This window comes from Bidens hawaiensis, unplaced genomic scaffold (assembly GCF_021521415.1).
Source record: "Bidens hawaiensis isolate Kalapana, Puna unplaced genomic scaffold, B.hawaiensis_p1.1 tig00008946_1, whole genome shotgun sequence".
In the NCBI taxonomy this organism is placed as follows: Eukaryota; Viridiplantae; Streptophyta; class Magnoliopsida; order Asterales; family Asteraceae; genus Bidens; species Bidens hawaiensis.
The window spans coordinates 584,200-606,859 of record NW_027491650.1 but is presented as its reverse complement, the minus strand read 5'-3'; the positions used below and the strand labels follow the sequence as shown (position 1 = coordinate 606,859).

Genomic DNA, 22,660 nt, shown 5'->3' with positions numbered 1-22,660 from the left:
CTTCTTGGTGCAGACTTGACCCATCAACTTATAAGATCTTCTAAGGTCTGCAGAGGTTTAAACACTACCACCACCACCACCTGCCGTCCACCACCACCACCCGCCGTCCGCCACCACCACAACCCAACATCCATCACCGCCACTGTCCATCACCACCACCCACCGTCCACTTACCACCACTATCGTCGTCCAACACCACCACCCACTACCACAGTTTGTACGCCACTACCAGTTTATTTAAGCAATCTACAAATGTTAAAAAACAAGCAGTTTTCTTCTTACAGACTGCATATGTTTGGTCCACATTTTCTTCTACAGATTGCATATGTGATCCGCAAACATTTTACCTCTGAAAAAACAAATAACACGCCATTCTTTTTTTATAGCATACGGAATATACACCTGTATCCGTATTGTTTGTAAGAAGAAGGTAGAAACAAACAGAATACAAACCAAAACGACGACGTTTCACAATTCACAATACAACAGTACAATCATCTTCTTCCACCAATAATGACTGAAAACCACCTAACAACCACCGTATAAACGCTAACACTAACAACCACCACCGATGACATCACTCTCCTTCACACTCCTCCGTCATCACCACCACACTCCGTTCACCTCACCTTCTTCCATCCGCCGTTACTCCTCCACCTCTCCGTTCATCCGCCGTTACTCCTCCACCTTCCGTCCACTCTCGTTAACCGTTTCCAGACACCGCAAAAACCTAACGCGTAAATCTCAACCGCCGAGTAAACACCTGCTCAAAGCATGTGACGCCGTTAAACAGTTTTCCTCGTTAACGCCGTCACTTAACGCCGCTGATAAGCTCCGTTTGGCTTCCGATCAAGCCGTAGGTAAAGTTGCCTCAGCTCAAGCTAATTTCATGCGCGTTGTTATCGAATCGAATAAACCGAATAATTTAAATTGAAGGGGTATGCACCCGCCTTAACATCGAGCGGGGCGGGTCAACCCACAAGATATAGACAAGAGGCTTGGAATCAGGATGTCATGAAGACACAAAGCCAAAACCTATGCGCGTGGCGCATATCACATATGCTCACGCATCACATATGCTCACGCATATCACATATGCTCACGCATCACATATGCTCATGAAACATCTGCGCGTGAGAATAAAGAGAAGACCTTGCGCATCCCCGGGATAGGCGCATAAAGGACAACACAACAAATGAGACAATAGTCTAATCCAAATCAGGATAATGACAACCATGATTGTACTCATCAGACAACCTTCCAGAAGGTATCTTTTAAGGAATAAAGAATGTGCTGATGTTGACAGCTGCCAATGAAGGGTGGACAACTCAGCAAAACCCATGTGCCACCACGTGATGGCACATGGGTCAGGTAAAATACCTTGGTCAGAGAATAATCAATGAAAAAGCACCAGGTGTCCTAAGTACACGTGGCGCGAAGCAATAAGAGGAGGCCAAAAAGGCCCTAATTGGGTCTGAGCCCAATCATTGGAAACCCTAATACTATAAATACCACACCACCTCCACAGTTGGGGTCATGCAAGAAAATATATTCTAAATCCTTTACTCATTCTTACATTCTGATTATCCTCTCCTACAATATCTTATTCTCACACCGGAGGGTTACCCCAAAGAGGACCCCTCTGTCCCTTTCTGAGGGGTAAGTTCACGGTGCTGTTCGTTTTGTAGGTGGAAGAACTCGTATCTCGGAAAACCATCGGTGATATAGCACACTCGTACCCGAGGAACGTTGATCGTATTCAAGTAAGTCGATCCACGCTTCTTCATTGGCGCCATCACCTGTTACAACGGCAACAAAACCACTTTTTCATCAGTTTTCTCTCTGAAAATCTTTACCATGGTTTCCGGTGTTCGAAACAGCGATCAAGTTCTGGAGGATAATGAGCTTGAGGATGTTATTGAGGGACATCAGGTTCTGAGGGCGCCGCGTGACACTGCGCGCACCACCAGTAACCATCCCTTCAACACAACACCTCATGGTCAAACTGAAACTCCCCCAGACGATCTCACGTTCCAAAATCTGACTGGTACAAAACAAAAAGGACCAATAGGCCCGGAAGTTGAAACCAATGACCCTAAAGAATGGCTCATAAACGAACAACGGCGTTTAATGGACAAATACAATTAGTTGGTAAAGCACAAAAAGTTAGCCGATTTAACACAAAGGCTCGCATTTGATAAACAAACCATTCAGGGAACAACAAAAAAGACGCGCGCGCTGGAAGACGGTCATTCTGTTCACACCGAACAAGCTGATATTAGTGATGAGGAAGAGGTGCACAGCATGAAGAAGACGCGAGATACTCATGCAGGAGGTTCACAGCTTCGCGTACACATGCACATAGCACCTGGAGCCAAAGCTGATATGGATTTATACACACCATACAACCCACAAGCGAAAGGGCAAGTGGACGTAACCACATCATATAGGCCAGCCATCTTGGTAAAACGTTCAAAATTCTCTGAGCGCATTGCGCAGGCTCCCATTCAACACAAAACCAAGATGCCAAGTGGTTTAGGAAAGTACGATAGCACAACAGATCCAGATGATTTCTTACAAGGTTTTTATAACACTGGAAACTTTGAAAGCTGGACGATGCCAACATGGTGTCACATGTTTGCTCGCTGCCTCACGGGTGCAGCGCGTGTCTGGTTCGAAAGCTTGCCGACAGGACAAATCGATGGGTTCGAAGAGCTATTGGAAAAGTTCCAGGCTCACTTTGTACAGCAACGCAGACACACGCGCGACCCCGATGACATCATGCACTGCGTACGCAGGAATGATGAAACAATTGAAGACTACATAACTCGTTTCAATCAGGAATCTCTTGCAATTGGAGGCATCACTGAACAACTCTTGCTCGTGGCCTTTATACAAGGTGCGCGCAGTGATCAACTCCGCAGAGCTCTCGTGAGCAGAGAAGGCATGCCAACCACTTGGGCTAAGCTTATGGAAGCATCGCGAGTCTTCGCGCGAAATGAAAAACAAATTGCCCAAGACAGAGCAAGAGATAAAGGGCATCAAACAGAAGCACCACGCAACAATGCAAGAAGGGGCAAACAAAACTCTGTATGGTCCAGGTTGCAACAAACCAATTATTCTCCTGCAGAAAATCAAGCGCAACAAAGTTCACCCCAACCCCAAAAAGACATTCTTAATCGCGGAGAAGGTGACAAGAAGGAAGGTGGCAGAGAGCCTAACAGACCTCTACCAAGAATATGGACTCCCCTCACCAAAACGCCTTCGCAAGTGTTAAGCACAGAGAATGTCCAGTTTAAAAGCCCCAGGCCATTACTCCATAAGGGACCACCAAACAGTGGCAAATATTGTGAGTTTCACAAATCCACAGGGCACAACACCGATGCATGCCACCATTTGAAGGATGCGATCGAAAAAGATGTGAAATCAGGCAAGTTGGCTCACCTAGTAAAAAACCCAAGACCAGAAAATGAACAACCAGACGGAGCCTCAGCCAGTAAAAAATTCAAAAGAATCTGTGTAGCTGAAGGAGGAAGGCAAGGGCAAAGATCGAGGAAGAGAAGCGCGCAAATCCAAGGGGATTGGCGCGAGCAACAAGTAATCTTTCCAAGAATCAGAGGAGGCCCGTCTATCAGCAGTCCTCTAGTCATCACTGCACACATCGCTCATTATGAGGTGTCAAGAGTCCTGGTGGACACCGGTAGTGAGTCAGACATCATGTATGAGCAATGTTTCAGGAAGTTGGATCCAGAAGACCAAGCAAGGCTCGAAGTTGTGAGTGCACCAATCTCGGGTGTCTCAAACGAAATTATTCACCCCCTAGGTCAGATACAATTCGAACTAACTATGGGGGATGAGAAGCACAAGCGAGCTGAAATTCTCAACTTCCTGGTCTTGCCCACCACTTCATGCCATAGTATGATCTTGGGTAGAGGAACAATTGCCCAATTCAATGCCATACAGTCACCAGCGCATGGCGCGTTGGGATTCCCAACACCAACAGGAGTAACATTTGTGTATCGAGATCATTTATGTGCAGTAACAAGTATACCTCGAGAAGGGAGAATGAAACTTCCAGTGGCAAACAACGCGCCAGAGGAATGGATTCTCAACCCAAAATTCCCAGAACAAACAATCACAATCGGAGCTACGATATCAGATGACACAAGAGTGAGAATGAAAAGATTGCTCACAACGTATATGTCAGTCTTTGCGTGGCAACATTCTGATATGACTGGGGTTCCGCGAGACCTGGCGCAGCACTCTCTCAACACATTCAAGTCCGTGGAGCCAATTGCTCAAAAGAAAAGAGTCATGGGAGACGAGAAGACAAAGGCCATGAATGAGCAAGTAGAAGATCTACTGCGCGCGAATATCATTCGCCCAATACGATATCAAACATGGGTAGCCAATCCTGTGATGGTAAAGAAGAGCAATGGGTCATGGAGAATGTGCATTGATTTCAAGGACCTCAACAAAGCGTGTCCAAAAGATTGTTACCCCCTCCCAAACATTGACGCGAAGGTGGACTCTGTGGCGCCATTTAAGCTCAAATGTTTCCTGGATGCCTATAAGGGCTATCACCAAATTCAAATGGCACCACAGGATGAAGACAAGACTGCTTTCAGAACTGACAAGGGTGTTTTCTGTTACACAAAAATGCCCTTTGGTTTGAAGAATGCAGGAGCCACTTACCAAAGACTCATGGATGCAATTTTCAACGAGCAGATTGGAAAAAACTTAGAATTCTACGTGGATGATTTGGTGATTAAAAGCAGGGAGGAAAAACAAATGCTTAAAGACATCGAAGAAACCCTTCGGCGCCTAAAGGAAGTAAACATGAAGCTCAACCCGAGCAAATGCACATTCGGCGTGGAAGAAGGGAAATTTCTCGGCGTAATGGTCACCAAGGATGGTTTCAAGGTGAACCCAGAGAAGGTGGAGGCTATCCTCGGCATGGCCTCACCATCCACCATGACGGAAGTTCAAAAGTTGAATGGTAGATTGGTATCAATTAACAGGTTCCTAGCAAACCATGCAAGCAAATCTACCCCATTCATTAACACATTGAGAAATTGCTTAAAGAAAAGCCAATTCAAGTGGACGCTTAAGGCCAAGCAAGCTTTCAGTAAGATAAAAGAATGTCTAATAAATCTGCCTGCGCTCACAGCTCCACTACCTGGTGAAACTTTAACGTTGTACTTGTCAGCAGGAGAGCGCGCCATTAGCGCAGTACTATTGGTAGATCGCAAGGGAATCCAAACACCAATTTATTATGTAAGTCGGGTGCTGACAGATCCTGAGACGCGCTACACCATCATAGAAAAGTTAGTTTTATCACTAACGCATGCGTCGCGCAAGCTGCACAGATATTTCAATGGTCATCCTATTGAAGTCCTGACTGATTACAACATCCAGCAAGTCTTGCGACGTCCCGCGCTCTCAGGAAGGCTGACAAAATGGGCGCTGGAATTAGGGGAGCACACGATCATGTAACATCCCGAAATTTCCAAAATGATATTAATTATATTACTTAATAATAGAGGGAAAGTTTACTCGGGTTATCGGGAAATAAATAAATAGAGTAGGAGTTGGTATGGGTCGGGCTAGTGTTGGGTAATGGATATGGGTTATGGACCTGGGTTATGAAAGAAGGAAGGAGAGTCCATGGGCTTAAGCCCATGATCCCTAAATATAAATACCATTAATCACCATTTAATCCTCATTCTCACATATTCCATACACCACCAAAACACACACAACCCGAACCAAGATCCGAAGGCGAAATCCCGAGCTTGTTGGTGCTGGAACGTTGTGACGGACCAAAACAACATCAAGGCTTAACCGTGTTCGTAGTTCGACTCGTTCAAGGTACATTTATAGTTAGAAATCGTTCGTATAGGTTCGGTTTGATTTGAGAAATGATAGATCTGAGTTTGTATGGTAAAAACGAATCCAACAAAGCTAATCTTACTGAAAATGGTTATGATTTGATGGGTTAATCGATTGATAAAAAGAACCCGTAACCTATATGCCTAAATCGCACCCTTTAAACATCGATGTTAGGTCGATTTGATGGTTGGGGTTTGTAGGCGCTGGTCAGACGATCCCGTGGGTACCTAAATCGAGATATTTGGTTAAGAAACGAAGGTGATTAAGGGATTTAAGAACGAACAGTAGCTGCAGACGACAACTTCGCCTGCAAGCTAAGTTTGCCTGATGAACTTCGCCTGCAAGCTAAGTTCGCCTGATGACAACTTCGCCTAAAGCCAAGTTCGCCTGATGACAACTTCGCCTGCAAGCTAAGTTCGCTTAAGGTTGAACTTCGCCTGCAAGCTAAGTTCGCCTGATGACAACTTCGCCTAAAGCCAAGTTCGCCTGATGACAACTTCGCCTAAAGCCAAGTTCGCCTGATGACAACTTTGCCTAAAGCCAAGTTCGCCTGATAACAACTTCGCCTAAAGCTAAGTTCGCCTAAGGTTTAACTTCGCCTAAAGCTAAGTTCGCCTAAGGTTTAACTTCGCCTAAAGTCAAGTTCGATTAGAGAATAGATTAAAACGATAAGTAAAAGTAAGCTAATACTAGGCCACCAGATTAGATCAGGCGAGTATTGATACGTGTAACTTATACAGTCAGCCGAGCTCAGTTAAAGAAGGGATTTACAACTATCAGAGGAAGAAGCAGAGTTCAGGTAAGTTTCTAGCCCCATTCCTTGTTATGTTTTCGGGGCTGTGTGCATACTCGACGTGTTGTTAATACATTTATCCTAAGTGATAAGTGTATGCCATATGTGATATATGTGATGGATATGAATGATTGTTTGTCAGTACGCGAACGATCTTCGGATATTGCGCGTACTGTCAGGTTAAAAATAAAGGTACGAATATTATATATCGAAGATGTATGAATATTACAAATGAATACTTGTCGGGGCGTGAACGATCTTCGGATATTGCACGTAACGACAAGGGGTATGGTTGTTAAATGAAGGATGTAAAGAACGCCTAGAATGTTTTTATGCTATAATGTAATTATTGTATATGTGAAGTATGTGTATACAGGTACACGAATGGTATGTGAGTTCTACGTTCGACATAGTAAGTTAGGATGGCAAATCCCTCTAGCTTCTGTCGGACATAGACTCGGCTGGTGATGGCGTAGTTAAGGACTGCGAGCCTTATACGTGATGTAGATGATAGATATAAACGTAGATAGAGACGGTAGGCCTTATACGTGTTATAGGAGATAGACGCCAACGTAGATAAGGACGGCGGACCTTATACGTAACGTAGATAAGGACTGCGGACCTTATACGTAATGTAGATAGGCGTCATCACAGGAAAGGACTGTGGACCTTATACGTGCTTTAGCATGGGGGAGGACTGCGGACCTCGTACGTGCTATGAATTAGGTTGCAACATAGGGAAGGATCATGGACCTTGTACGTGTTGTGGATGTATGATGGTATAGGGAAGGATCGCGGACCTTGTACGTACCATGAATGGTGAACATAGGTAAGTTCTGCGGACCTTTTACGTGTTCACGATCGTGAGTACAGGTATAGACGGCGGACTATGAACGTACTCTCGGTAGACTGAGGTTAGTGATTGTAGATATGTATATATGTATGGTAGTAAGTATGTATGTAGAACAGAAGGGTAATTGGTTAAGTATGGATATGTATCTTCGGATATGTATGTATGTGTATGTATTGTGTGGCGTCCGATTATCTAGAACTCACTCAGCGTAGCTGACTTTTAGTATGCACGCAGGTGAGTAGGATGAGGCAGCTCGCTTGAGGAGACACGTGGCACTGAATAAGAGGCTGGCATCGGAAGACTCAAGACGTTTAAGTTAATGTTCGTTAATTTTGAAAGACAAAATGATGTTTTAAGACAAGACGTGTTTTGTTACGAAATGTTTTATGAAAGCTTTTATATTCCGCGAATGTTTTAATTAACTCTGATATTTAGAACTGCGTTTATGAGTAAATCCAATGCTAAAGTAGGGCCACCGGTGACGGGGCCTTACAAGATGGTATCAGAGCAAAGTTCGAGAGATTTAAGCATCCTACATGCTTAGACTCGAACAGAGAATGGGATTTAAGTAAGAAAGGAAAGAAGATGCCAGTTCAAGAATGCCATGTGTCGCTCAAGCAAGATCAGTAAAGGTAAAGTGTATGATTAAATGATATATGTTAATGAGAAAGAAAAGATACGTGAACGGCAGGGATAGGAATAATTGATTGTTTGATTTGACTAACTGCTTAAGTAGAACCGGCACAAATAGACTCATAAAGGGAAGTGTATAGGACACGGAAAGCAACGTGATCAGCTAGTCACAGCTGGCTACTGTTATTACCTGTTAGCCTTGCTATCCTTGTACTAAATAGTTCCTTGAGTGATGATGTTTGTGTTTTCCCTTTTAGAATACTAATGGCTGGAGCTGGAGAATTTGTTGGAACTGGGGGTCGCACTGGACGTCGTGGCAGGCCTCGTCTTGTCCGGCAACCCTCGGTAGAAGAAGCTTCCCACACCGAAGATGAAGGAAGCGCAGCTGGAGGATACCAGAACAACAACGAAGAGGTTCAACTTAGCCCTGCAGTTCAAGCAGCCATTGTTCAAGCTGTAGTTGCTGCTGTGAAGAACCTGAATCCCAAAAGATCTGCTGGAAACCGTGAACGAACTGCTGAAGGGGCAGGTGGTGATGGTGGGAAGGATGGGGGAGGAGAAAGAGAGGCCTCGAGTGAGGATAAGTCTGTGAAGGTCGATGACAGGAAAAGAGGCCAAGATGGGTGCAACTATAAGTCCTTCAAAGGATGCGACCCACCAAAGCTGACTGGGTTGGGAGACGCAATCGCTACTCTCCAATGGATAACCACTATGGACAAGATTATCCGTATTAGCGAATGCCGTCCCGACCAAGCTGTGGGTTATGCTACTCAGTCATTTGAGGGAGAAGCTATGTATTGGTGGGAAAGTGTGGAGCAGAGAAAGACTAGGGATGAGATCAAGGCGTTGAGATGGGACGATCTGAAAGAGTTGGTGATGAAGAAGTTTTGTGCAGATGCCGAGGTTGAAAGGACGGAGATGAAGTTCCTGAATTTAAAGGCCGGTACGATGACGCATCGTGAGTATACTACTGAATTCAACCGACTATCTAGGTTGGTGCCTGATATGGTTGACACTGAGGTCCAGAGAATCAAATGTTATGTGAGGGGATTGCCACAAAAAGTCGCATGTTAGTCAGGGCAAATAAACCTGCTACTTTTGACTCTACTGTTGAACTTGCAGAAGTGGTTTACGCTGACCTGGCTGAGGACGATGTGGTGGTGGAGGAAAAGAAGGAGAAGAAATGGGCTACCTCTGCTAAGCGGTCTGGCGAGATGGTGACAACAACTGATGAGAGGAAGGCCAAGGTTGGGAACAAGAATGCATGTAAGACGTGTGGGCGAGTGCACCGGGGAGAATGCAAGACTGGGACAGACAGGTGCTATCGGTGTGGAAAGAGTGGGCATTATTCTCGAGAATGCCCTGATCGTCCAAAGTGCTTCAAATGCGGAAAAGCTGACCACATGGCTAGGGATTGCAAGGAATCAGGGGCGGGAGGTGCGAAAGGATAAAGACTTGGGGAAACTGCAGAGAGGAACACTTGATGAAGAAATAATTGCTCATGCAATGGTTTTATTAAGTTACTTTTGCTTAAGGACTTGTTTTGTATTAAGGTTTAAAACTTATGTTTATCAGTGACGTGTAATATGTTGAGGTTGGTTATGAATGATTATTATGCTATGATGAAAGGTTGTTTTAAACAATAGTGTTAAAAGTACTAATCGAAGCCTTGGAAGAATGAGATGAGTCTTGGTACATCGAGGGTCTCATGGACGAGCTACCTTAAATAGCTAAAACACATGACCACCATTCGATGACTACAAGTCAGGAGTAAGAAGGATAACTCAGAAAGCAAAGACGATTCAATAAAGTGTGTAAATATAAGAAGTTTTCCTTTTATAGGGAATAAGTTAGGTTTCGGGGACGAAACCTCTTTAAGGAGGGAAGACTTATAAGCCTCGTCCAGCAATCAAGGGACAAGTCTTAGCTGATTTCATTGCAGAAATCCCTGAAGGAAAAGTCGAAGAGGCTCAGCGCGAAGTAGACCCTCCGCAAGCCAATAATGAAGAAAACGTTTGGAGATTATTCACTGATGGAGCTTCAAACAACGAAGGGTCCGGCGCAGGCCTCAAACTGGTGGATCCAGAAAATCATGAGTATACTTACGCAATCAGGTTGGATTTCAAGAGCACCAACAACGAAGCTGAGTATGAAGCCCTGCTGGCTGGTTTGTGCATCGCGCACAAATTCGGAGTTAAAAAGCTAGAGGCTCATGTAGATTCATACCTGGTAGCAGCACAAGTCAATGGCCTTTATGATGCCAAGGAGAACACCATGCCTCTGTATCTAGAGCAGGCAAAGAAACTCACCGAACAATTTGACTTTTTCAGAATCATACACATTCCGCGCAGTGAAAATAAATCTGTCGACGCGCTAAGCAAGATGGCATCAACCAGCTTCGATCATTTTGGCAAAGATGTCAGGGTGGAAGTAATGAGCAACCCGTCAGTGGGAGCGAAGTCTGTTCTTGTAACTCATACAACACCTTCATCATGGATAACTCCAATAATGGAATTCTTGAAGGAGGGAAAGTTACCAGACGATCGCGCACAGGCGAGGAAGATAAGACACAAGTCGCAGAACTACGAAATGCTCGATGGTACGTTATATCGACGCTCTTATCTTGGACCACTCATGAAATGCCTAGGCGCTGAAGAAGCAAGCTATGTGATCAGAGAGATACACGAAGGAATCTGTGGAATACATGCTGGCCCGCGCATGGTGATCGCCAAGGTAATGAACGCAGGTTACTATTGGCCGGGCATGTACTTGGACGCGTTAAAAGAGATCCAAAAATGCAAAGCGTGTCAGAGCTATGCGCCAAATACCATGCGGCCAAAGAACAACTTGATTCCGGTGACCTCTGCATGGCATTTCCACAAGTGGGCAATCGATATTGTGGGTCCCTTACCACAAGCGCCAGGGCGAGTAAAGTTTTTGGTAGTGGCAGTAGACTATTTCACAAAATGGGTTGAAGCCAAGCCACTGGCAAAAATCACAGCCGAGGCAATGAAGCAATTTATTTGGAGCCACATCGTATGCCGTTTTAGCCTGCCCATGGAAATCGTGAGCGACAATGGCAAACAATTCACTGACAGAAAGATATCCAGTTGGTTCAAGGAATTGCACATCAATCAGGTCTTCACTTCAGTATACCACCCTCAAGGGAATGACCAAGTGGAACGCGCGAACCAAAGCTTGCTGAATGGGCTGAAGAAAAGGTTGGAGGGAGAGTCCCATGCATGGGTCGAGGAATTACCTAATGTTTTGTGGGCGCACAGGACATTAAGCAAAACCAGCAATGGCGAGTCCCCGTTCAGCCTAACCTATGGAACAAAGGCTATGATTCCAGCAGAGATTGGATGCCCATCCTATAGAGTGCTCATGATGACTAAGATGGATAACGAGCAAGAAAGGAGGTTGGATCTCAATTTACTTGAGGGACGCAGAGAGGCGGCTATCATCAGTGAAGCCAAATACAAGAAAAAGCTAGAAAAATACTACAATCAGCGCGTGAAAGAATGCCACTTCAAGAAGAATGATTTTGTCCTTCGGAACAATGAAGCTAGTCGCGCAATACCCCCGGGAAAGATGTCTCCCAACTGGGAGGGACCTTATCAAGTCTCGGAAGAATTGGGAAAAGGCGCATACGCTTTAAAAGATTTAAATGGAAAGAAGATCCAGCGCACATGGAACGCAGCACAACTTAGAAAATGTTTCATGTAACAGTTGTCAAGATTTAATTAAGGCTTTTTAAGCCGTTACGAATAATGATACGCTCTACTTTTTCTTAATATGCGTTCTATTACCTTTTGCATACATGTTTCACACTTCCCTTTATTAATTTTGAGCAATATGACAACATTGTATTGACATCAAACTAAAAATAAAACGAAGTAAAACATACATGCGCAAGCTTCACGCTCAGACGCGTTAACGAGTTTTAACTCTAAAACGTCAGGGCCTTAGCCCAATAATATGAGCCTTAGCTCAAATTACTCATAGCGTGAGCTTCAAGCTCAGACGCGTTAACGAGTTTTAACTCTAAAACGTCAGGGCCTTAGCCCAATAATATGAGCCTTAGCTCAAATTACTCATAGCATCCATCCTACGTATTGCGCAGCTGGACCATAAAAATACCTAAGCACAACTAAGGCAAAGCACATGCCAAAGCATAGTTGTTAAGGTCTCAGGTCGGGGCCGCGCATGGGATTATAATGGATATAGGCAGAGTAACACATACTGACACGTAAAGGCTAAAAAACTCATGCATAATTCCCTATAATAAATGCACGATAACGTCGCGCAAAAGAGGAATAATGAAATGCCAAGGCACGTGTCAGCATATTCAGAATATCGCAAAGTAACTTGAAATATGACAACTATTAAGGATTAAGTAAAAATAATTTCCTTACAACTTTGTTCAAGTTTCAATGTGTAAGCATACCTTATATTCAACAAGCACACACATGCAATATAAAGAGATGAATTGGGAATGCGCAAGATGCGAATAAGGGAAAACCAAAATTTCATTCCGAAACATAGAAGTTTACAAATTTACAAATGATGAGGTAAAAACTACAAACACACAAAAAAAAAAGAAGGGCTTTTCAAGTCTCTATGTTAATATCAGCCTCTTCATCTTCCTCATCATTATTTCCTCCCTCAGCATCTGGCGCAACCCGCTCCTCTTTATCTCCAAACTTACCATAATCAAGCTGTTCGTCTTGAATATAGTCGTCTTCTGTCATGATAGCGTCAGGAGTAGGTCCTTTGGCCACGCCAGAGCCGCTGGCAGAGGTAGCGTTGCCCGCGCCATCATTACTGCCACCAGTCCCTTCACATTCATCAAGTAATTTCTTTAAAGCGCCAAGATCGGGCTGGTCAGTAAGCGCGGCTATCTGCAAGTCACAAGGAACAGTATAAGTACAAAAGATTATGAAAATAAGTCAAGTAAACTCATTAAGGTTAAAATACCTGCTCAAGGATGGGAACTGGAGTATTCAAGTACTTCTCCCCCACCTCAGCCATGTCAGCGCAGGCAGCGTCGAGCTGATAAGGGTAGTCGGATGGATTATTCTTTAGCATGCCATATTCATAACCATCCTTAAACCCCTCAGCTTGACCCACCAAGCGCGACGCCGCATTACAATCCATCACAAGGGTCTGAAACTCGTCTGAGTATTTCATCGCATAAGCGCAACGAGTCACACCCTGTGAAATCAGCCATTGACGGTCCTGCGCGAGGGAAGAAACAGACGTCTCAAGAGCAGGGATCTGAGAGTTTAACAACTCAACAGTTTCCTTGGCTTGTTTTAGCTCTTCTTTGTCAGACGCCGCTGCCGCCAAGGCTTCATTCTTTTCCGCTTGCGCAGCATCGAGCTCTTTCTTCAGGCGCGCAACCTCACTCTCCAATAAAGATTTGTCAGTATTAACATGCGCAATAGTTTGGTCACGCGCATCTGCTTCCAACTCCAGGTCACGCGCTCGACGCGCGTACTTGGCCGTGTCTGCCTCTGCCGCTTGCAGCTTCTCCCGTGCAGCTTGCAGCTCAAGCCCTCGCTTCACAAAAGCAGCGTTGGCACTTGCCCGGTTCTCACTAAGTTCTGCTTGGAGTTTCTCAGCCCTCTCTCGGACATCAGAAAGATTCCAAGCAGAAATCTTAGCCTCTCGCTTGGCCTCCGCAAGGGCATCACGTACCTTTATATAATCACTGCGAAGCTCTTGGGAGGCAGCAAAGAACGCAGACCCAGCAAAAAGGTGGTCATTAAGCAAGTCCACGCGAGCGCGGTCCTCTTGGAACCTCCTTTCAGCTGGAGGAACAGAGTGAGCCCAAAAGTCTTCACATACGCCCAAGGATTGGAATGAGCTCTCTTAAGTGATACTCCAGCTCGGGCGGTATATGTGATCGGCTCCCTACAAACACAAAGCAACGCAAAGAAAGGTTTTAGTTATCTAAACACCAATTTGGAAGTCTGCGCAGCGGAGCAAAATAAACTTATACCTGCGGAGAACCGGCAGAAAGGTTAGCGCCAGCTGGTGAGCTCCTGCCTGCCCCATGAGAAAAAGGCTGCGCCACGAAATCTCGTGGCGCTATAGGGCTTACGCGGCCACCATCAGAATCTTCAAAATTAACCTCCTCATCATCCTCTATAACAGGTCTCTTCTCCTGCGACTTGGAAGAATCAAAAATAGTCTCACGAAGAGGGCTGCGCGCAGGAGGAGGTGAGGGAGATCTTGACGCTGTTAGAGTAGTGCGAAAAATAGTCTCCTGCTCCTTAGTGATCCCAATGAGGGGAGATTCAGTACTTGTTGGAGCAGGAGCAGAACTAACGGCGCCAGCGCTAGCAGTGCCACCAGCAGCTTGTGTACCAGCTATTATTCCTATGAAAAAACCAACAAGGAGAAATGATTCATGACTTGAACTAAAGGAAAAAATCAGACAATCAAAGCGCAATAAATACCTTGGCGCACCGCAGTCCGCGAATTAAGCATCGCCATGAAGTCCATTTTCCCCCTTTTTGAGGGTAAAACAGGGGACTTCAAAACAACCTTAGGCGTAGCCTCGGCACCTTGCTGCGCCTGAGGTTGAGCCACCAACGTTACCGGCTCTACAAACATTTGAGTGAACAAAGCTTCATTAATAACTCTATTGGAATCACGCTCATAAGACCACAAAATATAAACAAAGTATACCTGTTGGAGAAGACGAAACAGCAGGCGCAGCGCCGCTTCCCATTTCCGCCGCGCGAAGAGAGGAGGTGGCAGCACCATACCTCGTGTGGACTGGAGGATTGCCCACACCTCGAGGCAAAGAAGACGAGGAAAACTGGGAAGTAAAACCCTCGGTTTTCTCAAGTCCCTTCGCCTGAGTAGGAGGAAGATTCTGGGCAACAGAGGCATCATCTTTTTTCTGTTTTTTACTGGCCCTTGCGCCAGTTTTGCCTTTAGCCTTGCGCTTGAGTTTTTGCGCTTCAGCTTCTTCCTCCTCCACAAGCTCCAACTCATAATTAGCGAGCGCATCTACAATACGCGCAACAGAAATGTTAAAACCAAATTAGGTACTCTAAGGGCCTAAGCACAAATACAAAGGCTTACCAGGCGCATCGCTTTCAAAACAAAATTCTAAATCGACATGGATGAACATATCATCGAAGCGATCAGGGAAAGCAACTTCCCCAGCGCTCAGCGCGACAGAGCCACCTTCCATATGCTCGTCATAGGCGGCGTGGATGTATTCCCTGCTTTCTGCATAAAACAAGACAAGTGATATCAGCAAAACGAATTATAATCGCGCAAAATTAATACAATGAACAAACAATTCACCTGAGCCGTCAACATAGATGACAGGCTCAGTCTCGCTGCCAATCCACCTCTTGCTCATGCCAACCCCCACCAACGCTTCCTCGCAAATTTTTCTGGCGGGGGATGGTTCAGCAGATAACTTCTTAACCCACGCGCCAGATGGATTCTTAAGAACGTCATCATCCGCGGGCGCGGAAGTAATTGCGCGCATAGTCATGCGGATGGGAATCACACCAGCCTTGATATAAAAGAATTTTTCAGCCCAGTCATGAAGGCTTTTGAAGGAAACAGTGCAGCACTTAACCTTCTGACTGCGCGGTGTGAATGAGAACCAAGAATCTTGGATTTTCGGCTTATAAAAATATTGAAAGCGCCGAGGGGTAGGCTCCTCGTGCTGAGCTTTGCACATGAACTCAAAATGAGTCATGCGCACTAATCCACAGGGATGAACCTGAGATATATGAATCCCGTAAAACTGGAGGAGCGCACCTATAAACCTCGTCATTGGAAGACGAAGATTACAGTGGGTGAAAAAATGAGAGTATAAAGAGATATAGCCGGCGGGAGGATCCGCCGCCGTCTGCCCGGCTGCCGGGAGCAGACAACCATACTCAGGGAGAAAACCCTGAGAAGCAATGAGACTATCAAGATCATGTTGTTTCAACTTGCAGGGAATCTCATCCCATCTCTTCACCGTCTTGTTCTTCCTTCCCTCCTCCGACGAGGCCTCGGCAACCCTAGTACCCTTGCCGGTTTTCTTTAAAGTAGACATAACCACAGATTTTACACGGCTTTTACTAGGGGAAATTGTGGTGTCTGGGTTATCAGACATACAATTGCGAATCGAACAATATGGTTACCTTAAGCACGGAAATCTGGAAGCAAAGATAAAGGCTCTTAATCGGAATGTAAATTGAAGAAGCAAAAGCTCTGAAAATGACAATTGAGATGAAGAAAAAACCGTTCAAAAGGTTTGGTTTTATAGGCCCAGGGGAGAGAAAGAGAAACAAGTAATAATCAGATCTACGCTCACGCGCCCCCACGCGCAGGCGTAGGCCAACATAAGCGCGACACGTGTTCCTGACACTGTATGAGGAGACGTGAAAGGCAACTGTAGCACCTCGAGCACGCGAAAGTTCTGACACATAACGTCTCCATCTTTGATGCATGTCAGCATCAACCAACCACGTGCATTGACGATTCGTTTTAACCAAAGGGATAGAATTTCGCGCAACGCACATATGAGAAATGAAAAAGAAAAGACAACCCCCTATTAAAAGAGCAAACTATTAAGTCTAATATCTATCTTACCTCGCTCGCGCGAGACAAGACACACATTAGACTGGGGGGGCTTGAAGGGGTATGCACCCGCCTTAACATCGAGCGGGGCGGGTCAACCCACAAGATATAGACAAGAGGCTTGGAATCAGGATGTCATGAAGACACAAAGCCAAAACCTATGCGCGTGGCGCATATCACATATGCTCACGTATATCACATATGCTCACGCATCACATATGCTCACGCATCACATCTGCGCATGAAACATCTGCGCGTGAGAATAAAGAGAAGACCTTGCGCATCCCCGGGATAGGCGCATAAAGGACAACACAACAAATGAGACAATAGTCTAATCCAAATCAGGATAAGGACAACTATGATTGTACTCATCAGACAACCTTCCAGAATGTATCTTTTAAGGAATAAAGAATGTGTTGATGTTGACAGCTGCCAATGAAGGGTGGACAACTCAGCAAAACCCATATGCCACCACGTGATGGCACATGGGTCAGGTAAAATACCTTGGTCAGAGAATAATCAATGAAAAAGCACCAGGTGTCCTAAGTACACGTGGCGCGAAGCAATAAGAGGAGGCCAAAAAGGCCCTAATTGGGTCTGAGCCCAATCATTGGAAACCCTAATACTATAAATACCACACCACCTTCACAGTTGGGGTCATGCAAGAAAATATATTCTAAATCCTTTACTCATTCTTACATTCTGATTATCCTCTCCTACAATATCTTATTCTCACACCGGAGGGTTACCCCAAAGAGGACCCCTCTGTCCCTTTCTGAGGGGTAAGCTCACGGTGTTGTTCGTTTTGTAGGTGGAAGAACCCGTATCTCGGAAAACCATCGGTGATATAGCACACTCGTACCCGAGGAACGTTGATCGTATTCTAGTAAGTCGATCCACGCTTCTTCATAAATGAATCGGATAAACAGGAAGGTAGTGGAGTGGAGTTGTTATGTGTGGTGAGGAATTTGTTGAAGAAGATTAAGAGGAGAGTGTTGGTAGGTGATACGGTGTTAGTCGGTTCGATCGATTGGATTGATCGAAGAGGAGTGATAGAGAATGTGTTCGAGAGGCGGACGGAGATACTCGATCCGCCCGTGGCGAATGTGGATCACCTGCTGGTGTTGTTCTCGTTGGATCAGCCGAAGCCGGAGGAGTTTTCGCTCACTAGGTTTTTGGTAGAGGCGGAGTCGACTAGGATGCCGGTTACGCTTGCGTTGAACAAGGCGGAGCTTGTAGATGAAGAGGTATGCATGATGTTGATGCGTTGATAATATGTTGTTATGTTAGTTACTTGTAATGTATCCTGTTTTATGTATGTTTCTAGAATTAGACAGTAGACACTATTGGATTATGATATATAATTAGGTATTTAGGTCACATTCTGTGTTCATTTAAGATAATGCAATAATTAGCCATTTCTGTTACATATTACACACTATCTGAGTATTACATATAGTTAGGTCAAGTTCTGTATTCATTTAAGATGATGCAATAATCTGCCATTTTTGTTTGTTAACATATCTTGTTTAATGGATGAGTGATGACTGATGAGTCTAGGTGCATTAGCTTCTAGAGTTAGACTATCTGATTGTCACATATAATTAGGTTAAATTCTGTATTCTTTTAAGATAACGCGAGTAATCTGCTGTTCCTGTTATTTACTAATAATATATCTCGTTTCATGGATGTTTCTAGGTATATTAGCTTCTAGAGTTAGAAACTATATGATTTATCACATATAATTCGGTCAAGTTCTGTATTCATATAAGATATTTAAGATAACGAGAGTAATCTGCCAAGTTTCATGGATGCTTCCAGCTATATTAGCTTATAGTATTAGACACTATCTGATTATCACATATAATTAGGCCAAATTCTGTATTAGTTTAAGATGATGCAATCATCTGCCATTTTTGTTTGTTAGTTATAACATATCTTGTTTCATGGACGAGTCTAGGTATATTAGCTTTTAGAATTAAGACACTATCTGATTATCTCATATAACTAGGTCGAATTCTGTATTCATTTACAATAATGCAATAAACTGTCATTTGTGTTAGTTCCTTTGTAATAATTTTGGTTTTATAAATGTTTCTAGGCATATCAGCTTCTAGAGTTGGGTCAAATTTTGTAGTCATTAAAGATAATGCAATAATCTGCCATTTCTTTTTTGTTACCTATACTATTTCATGTTTCATGATGTTTCTAGGTATATTAGCTTCGAATTAGGCACTGTCTGATTATCACATATGATTAGATCAAATTCTGTTTCATTTAAGATAACACGATTATTATTCCATTTCTGTTAGTTCCTTCTATCCTGTTTCATCTATGTTTCCAGCTATATTAGCTTTTAGTATTAGATGCATCTGATTATCACATAAATAATAAGGTCAAGTTCTGTATTTGTTTAAAATAATGCAATACCATGCCGTTTTCTGTTAGTTACTTATCAAGTTATAATATATCATGCTTCCTGGATGCTATTAGGTATATTAGCTTCTATAGTTAGACACTATCTGATTATCACGTATAGTTAGGTCATGTTCTCTATTCATTGAAAACAATGCAATAATCTGCCATTTCTGTTAGTTCCTTCATAATATATCCTGTTTCATGGATGTTTCTAGGTATATTAGCTTCAAGTATTCGACACTCTTATTATCATATATAATTAGGACAATTTCTGTATTCATTTAAGACAATGCAATAATCTGCCATTTCTGTTAGTTTCTTTTATCCTGTTTCATGGATGTTTCTTGGTTTATTAGCTTCTAGCATTAGACACTATCTGATTATCATATATAATTAGGCCAATTTATGTATTCATTTAAAATAATGCAATAATCTGCCATCTGATTATCATATATATAATTAGGTCAAGTTGTGCATTCATTTAATATATTGCAATAATTTGCCATTTCTGTTAGTTTCTTCATAATACTTTTGATTTCATCGATTGTAGTAGCATATCAAGTATCAGTAACTCTACAATATCTGATTATCACATATAATTAGGTCAAGTTTTGTATTTATTTAGGATAATGCAGTAATCTGCCATTTCTGTATGTTCCTGCATAATATTTTTGGTTTCATAAGAAGTATGCATTACTTCTCGGATAGCAAGAATCACTAGATATACAATTAGGCTCATTACCCGCTAACAAGGTGTATATTATTTTGAACATGACTATTCATCTTATTGCAGACTGTGACTTCATGGAAATCCAAGCTTCGCAGCTGGGGTTATGAACCGGTCATTTGCAGTGTCGAGACCAAAACTGGACTTGATACCCTGCAGTTCAACTTAAGAGATCAGACCTCTGTAATTGTGGGTCCAAGTGGTGTTGGAAAGTCTAGTTTGATTAACGCGTTGAGAAGCAACCGCTTTGGCTTTGGGCCTGCAGAGTTGAATGATTGGCCCAACTCTGTAAGATACTAAGATCTCAACCCTGTTTGTAGTTCGATGATTTAAATGTTCAATTTGTAATTAATTCTGCTTCATTTCACATGTAACAGATTTCAGGAAGCAAGTGGCTTGAAGATCAACGTGTTGGTGAAGTGTCAGCAAGAAGTGGCAGAGGAAAACACACTACTCGCCATGTGTCTTTGCTTCCATTATCTGGTGGAGGATATGTTGCAGACACTCCTGGTTTTAATCAACCGAGTCTGACGAAAGTTACAAAACAATCACTTGCACTTTGCTTCCCAGAGGTCAGTCTTGTAAACTTGTTAGCGAACTCTCGGTTTGAGTTCTCATACCAAGCTTGTTGGTAAATGTGGCTATTTTGACCCATTAAAAGGCCTGTAAACAAACCGAATGAGAACAAGGCAGGGGCATGTCCTTGTTCGTTCGTTCTTTCAGCTTTAACCGAACAAATGATCAAACACAAAAAGTTAAACGAACGGGGTTTTCTTGTTGGTGTTTTTTCCTTAAAAAAAGGTGTTCATGATCATTTGTTAATAGTGTAACTGAACGGTTCATGAATGTAAACAAACAAATGTAACTGAACATAGATGAACGAGTACATCAGCAAACACTAATTAAAAGTAAACGTGAATATTAATTAATATACATTAAAAAGAACTACGCTTAATTGTAGTGGATGATATTTTAATTTAATAAGACTAGACTAAAGTGTAATGGGCCTAACAATTTAAATGAATACATATACGAACAAACTTAAAACAAACTATAACGAACGAGCATTCACGAACATAAGTGAACAAACTCTCATGTTCGTTCATCTAACTAAATGAGCAAAAAGTTTTGTTCTTATCCGTATGTTAGTTAAATAAACGGAAATGAACGGGCTTCGCACCGAACGGCGGTTCGTTTACAGGCCTGCCCATCATCTATGAAAATAGTAGCTTAGCAGAAAACACATCAGATGGGTCAAACAAGTAAAATATTGCTGAAAGTCAACTATGTAATATTTTATGGACAAAGTGTTTAGAATGGTCACCCCAACTCGTTTGACCTGTTACGCAACCTGTGTGACCCTTTGCCACCTTTTCTTGTTGGGATAAAATTTTTGGCTTTTACAATTATAATGATTAGTATTTATTATCGACTCATTGAACTTCTGTTATTACCAGGTTCGCAAAATTCTTTCAGAAAGTCAACCTTTGAAATGCGCATTTAGTAATTGTTTGCATATTGGCGAACCTGCACTGCACTGCCCTGCCTTGTGAAAACTGATTGGGAAAGATATCAATACTATTTCCAGTTGCTTGATATAAACAAGATATATTGTTTAGTTATTTTTGTTATAATTTAATATATTAAATAAAAAATTTATACAAATAATAGGCTTGTGAGCCAGCTTGTTCTCGATATTTTACTCTTAAATTAAAAAGAAAAAAAATGAGTTTAGTAAAGTTGTCACTTTGACTTGCTCATTTTGACTCGTGACCGTTTGACTAATGCAGATTCAAAATGGGAGATATGGGAGTCAAGCAAGCCGAGCCCCGACTGGAGCCTAAGAAACACAGGAGACAATCTCGTAAGACGACTAATCAATCTATACTTCATGACTTGGAGAACGAACTTGAAGATGAAGATGATGATGCCCCACTTGCTCACCAAACTTGAAGGTGGTGATGTATTTATCTTTCAAAATTACAATTGTGAAATTTCTATAGCTAATAGGAGGTTCTTATTTAGCTTCATCTATATTCATTCTATAAAGATATCTTGTTATGGATTAGTCGAATCAGATCACCAGATTATGTTTTTTTAAGATGCTCAAAACAGGTCACGGGTATCTTTAATGCATAAAACCTCGTCAATCTTTTTTACTATTCTTACTGATATAATACATTGTTTGTAATCTTACTTGTACACAACTAGCGGTGTAAACAAGTCTAGCCGAGCTTAGCTCGTTTCGTGCTCTATTTCTAAAGCCCGAGCTCTGCTCGTGAGTTGTTTTTCATGCTCAAGCTCAAGCTCGGCTTTCACTTGGCTTGATTATTGTATATTAATTAATTTATATACATTCATAGTAATAATTTTTATATATAAACAAGATATATTGTTTAGTTATTTTTGTTATAAAAAATTTATACAAATAATAGGCTTGTGAGCCAGCTTGTTCTCGATATTTTACTCTCAAATTAAAAGGAAAAAAAATGAGTTTAGTAAAGTTGTCACTTTGACTTGCTCAGTTTGACTAATGCAGATTCAAAATGGGAGATATGGGAGTCAAGCAAGCCGAGCCCCGACTGAAACACAGGAGACAATCTGGTAAGACGACTAATCAATCTATACTTCATGACTTGGAGAACGAACTTGAAGATGAAGATGATGATCCAATCATTCGGGCAGTGGAGAATGAGAAACCGTAAAACATGCCCCACTTGCTCACCAACATAGTAAGTGG

The 22,660-nt window shown here is 42.8% G+C and overlaps 1 protein-coding gene across 1 annotated transcript; it reads left to right on the top strand.

Annotated features, from left to right (window-relative positions):
• The first annotated feature begins 571 nt into the window (after positions 1–571).
• On the top strand, positions 572–22,625 carry LOC143530449 (small ribosomal subunit biogenesis GTPase RsgA 1, mitochondrial-like). The gene is made up of 6 exons (XM_077025986.1): positions 572–860; positions 17,667–18,022; positions 19,987–20,208; positions 20,298–20,492; positions 21,378–21,469; positions 22,460–22,625. Exons 1-6 carry the CDS (start codon positions 572–574, stop codon positions 22,623–22,625), a joined length of 1,320 nt encoding a protein of 439 aa, XP_076882101.1.
• The last annotated feature ends 35 nt before the right edge of the window (positions 22,626–22,660 follow it).

What these genes read in the sequence shown, in the direction of transcription:
- LOC143530449 (XM_077025986.1), top strand. Translation starts at nt 572, where the DNA reads ATGACATCACTCTCCTTCACACTCCTCCGTCATCACCACCACACTCCG. An exon ending in GGCTTCCGATCAAGCCGTAG is followed by an intron (nt 861 to 17,666) that starts GTAAAGTTGCCT and finishes TATTCTAGTAAG; the next exon opens with TCGATCCACGCTTCTTCATA. An exon ending in TGAATGATTGGCCCAACTCT is followed by an intron (nt 20,209 to 20,297) that starts GTAAGATACTAA and finishes CACATGTAACAG; the next exon opens with ATTTCAGGAAGCAAGTGGCT.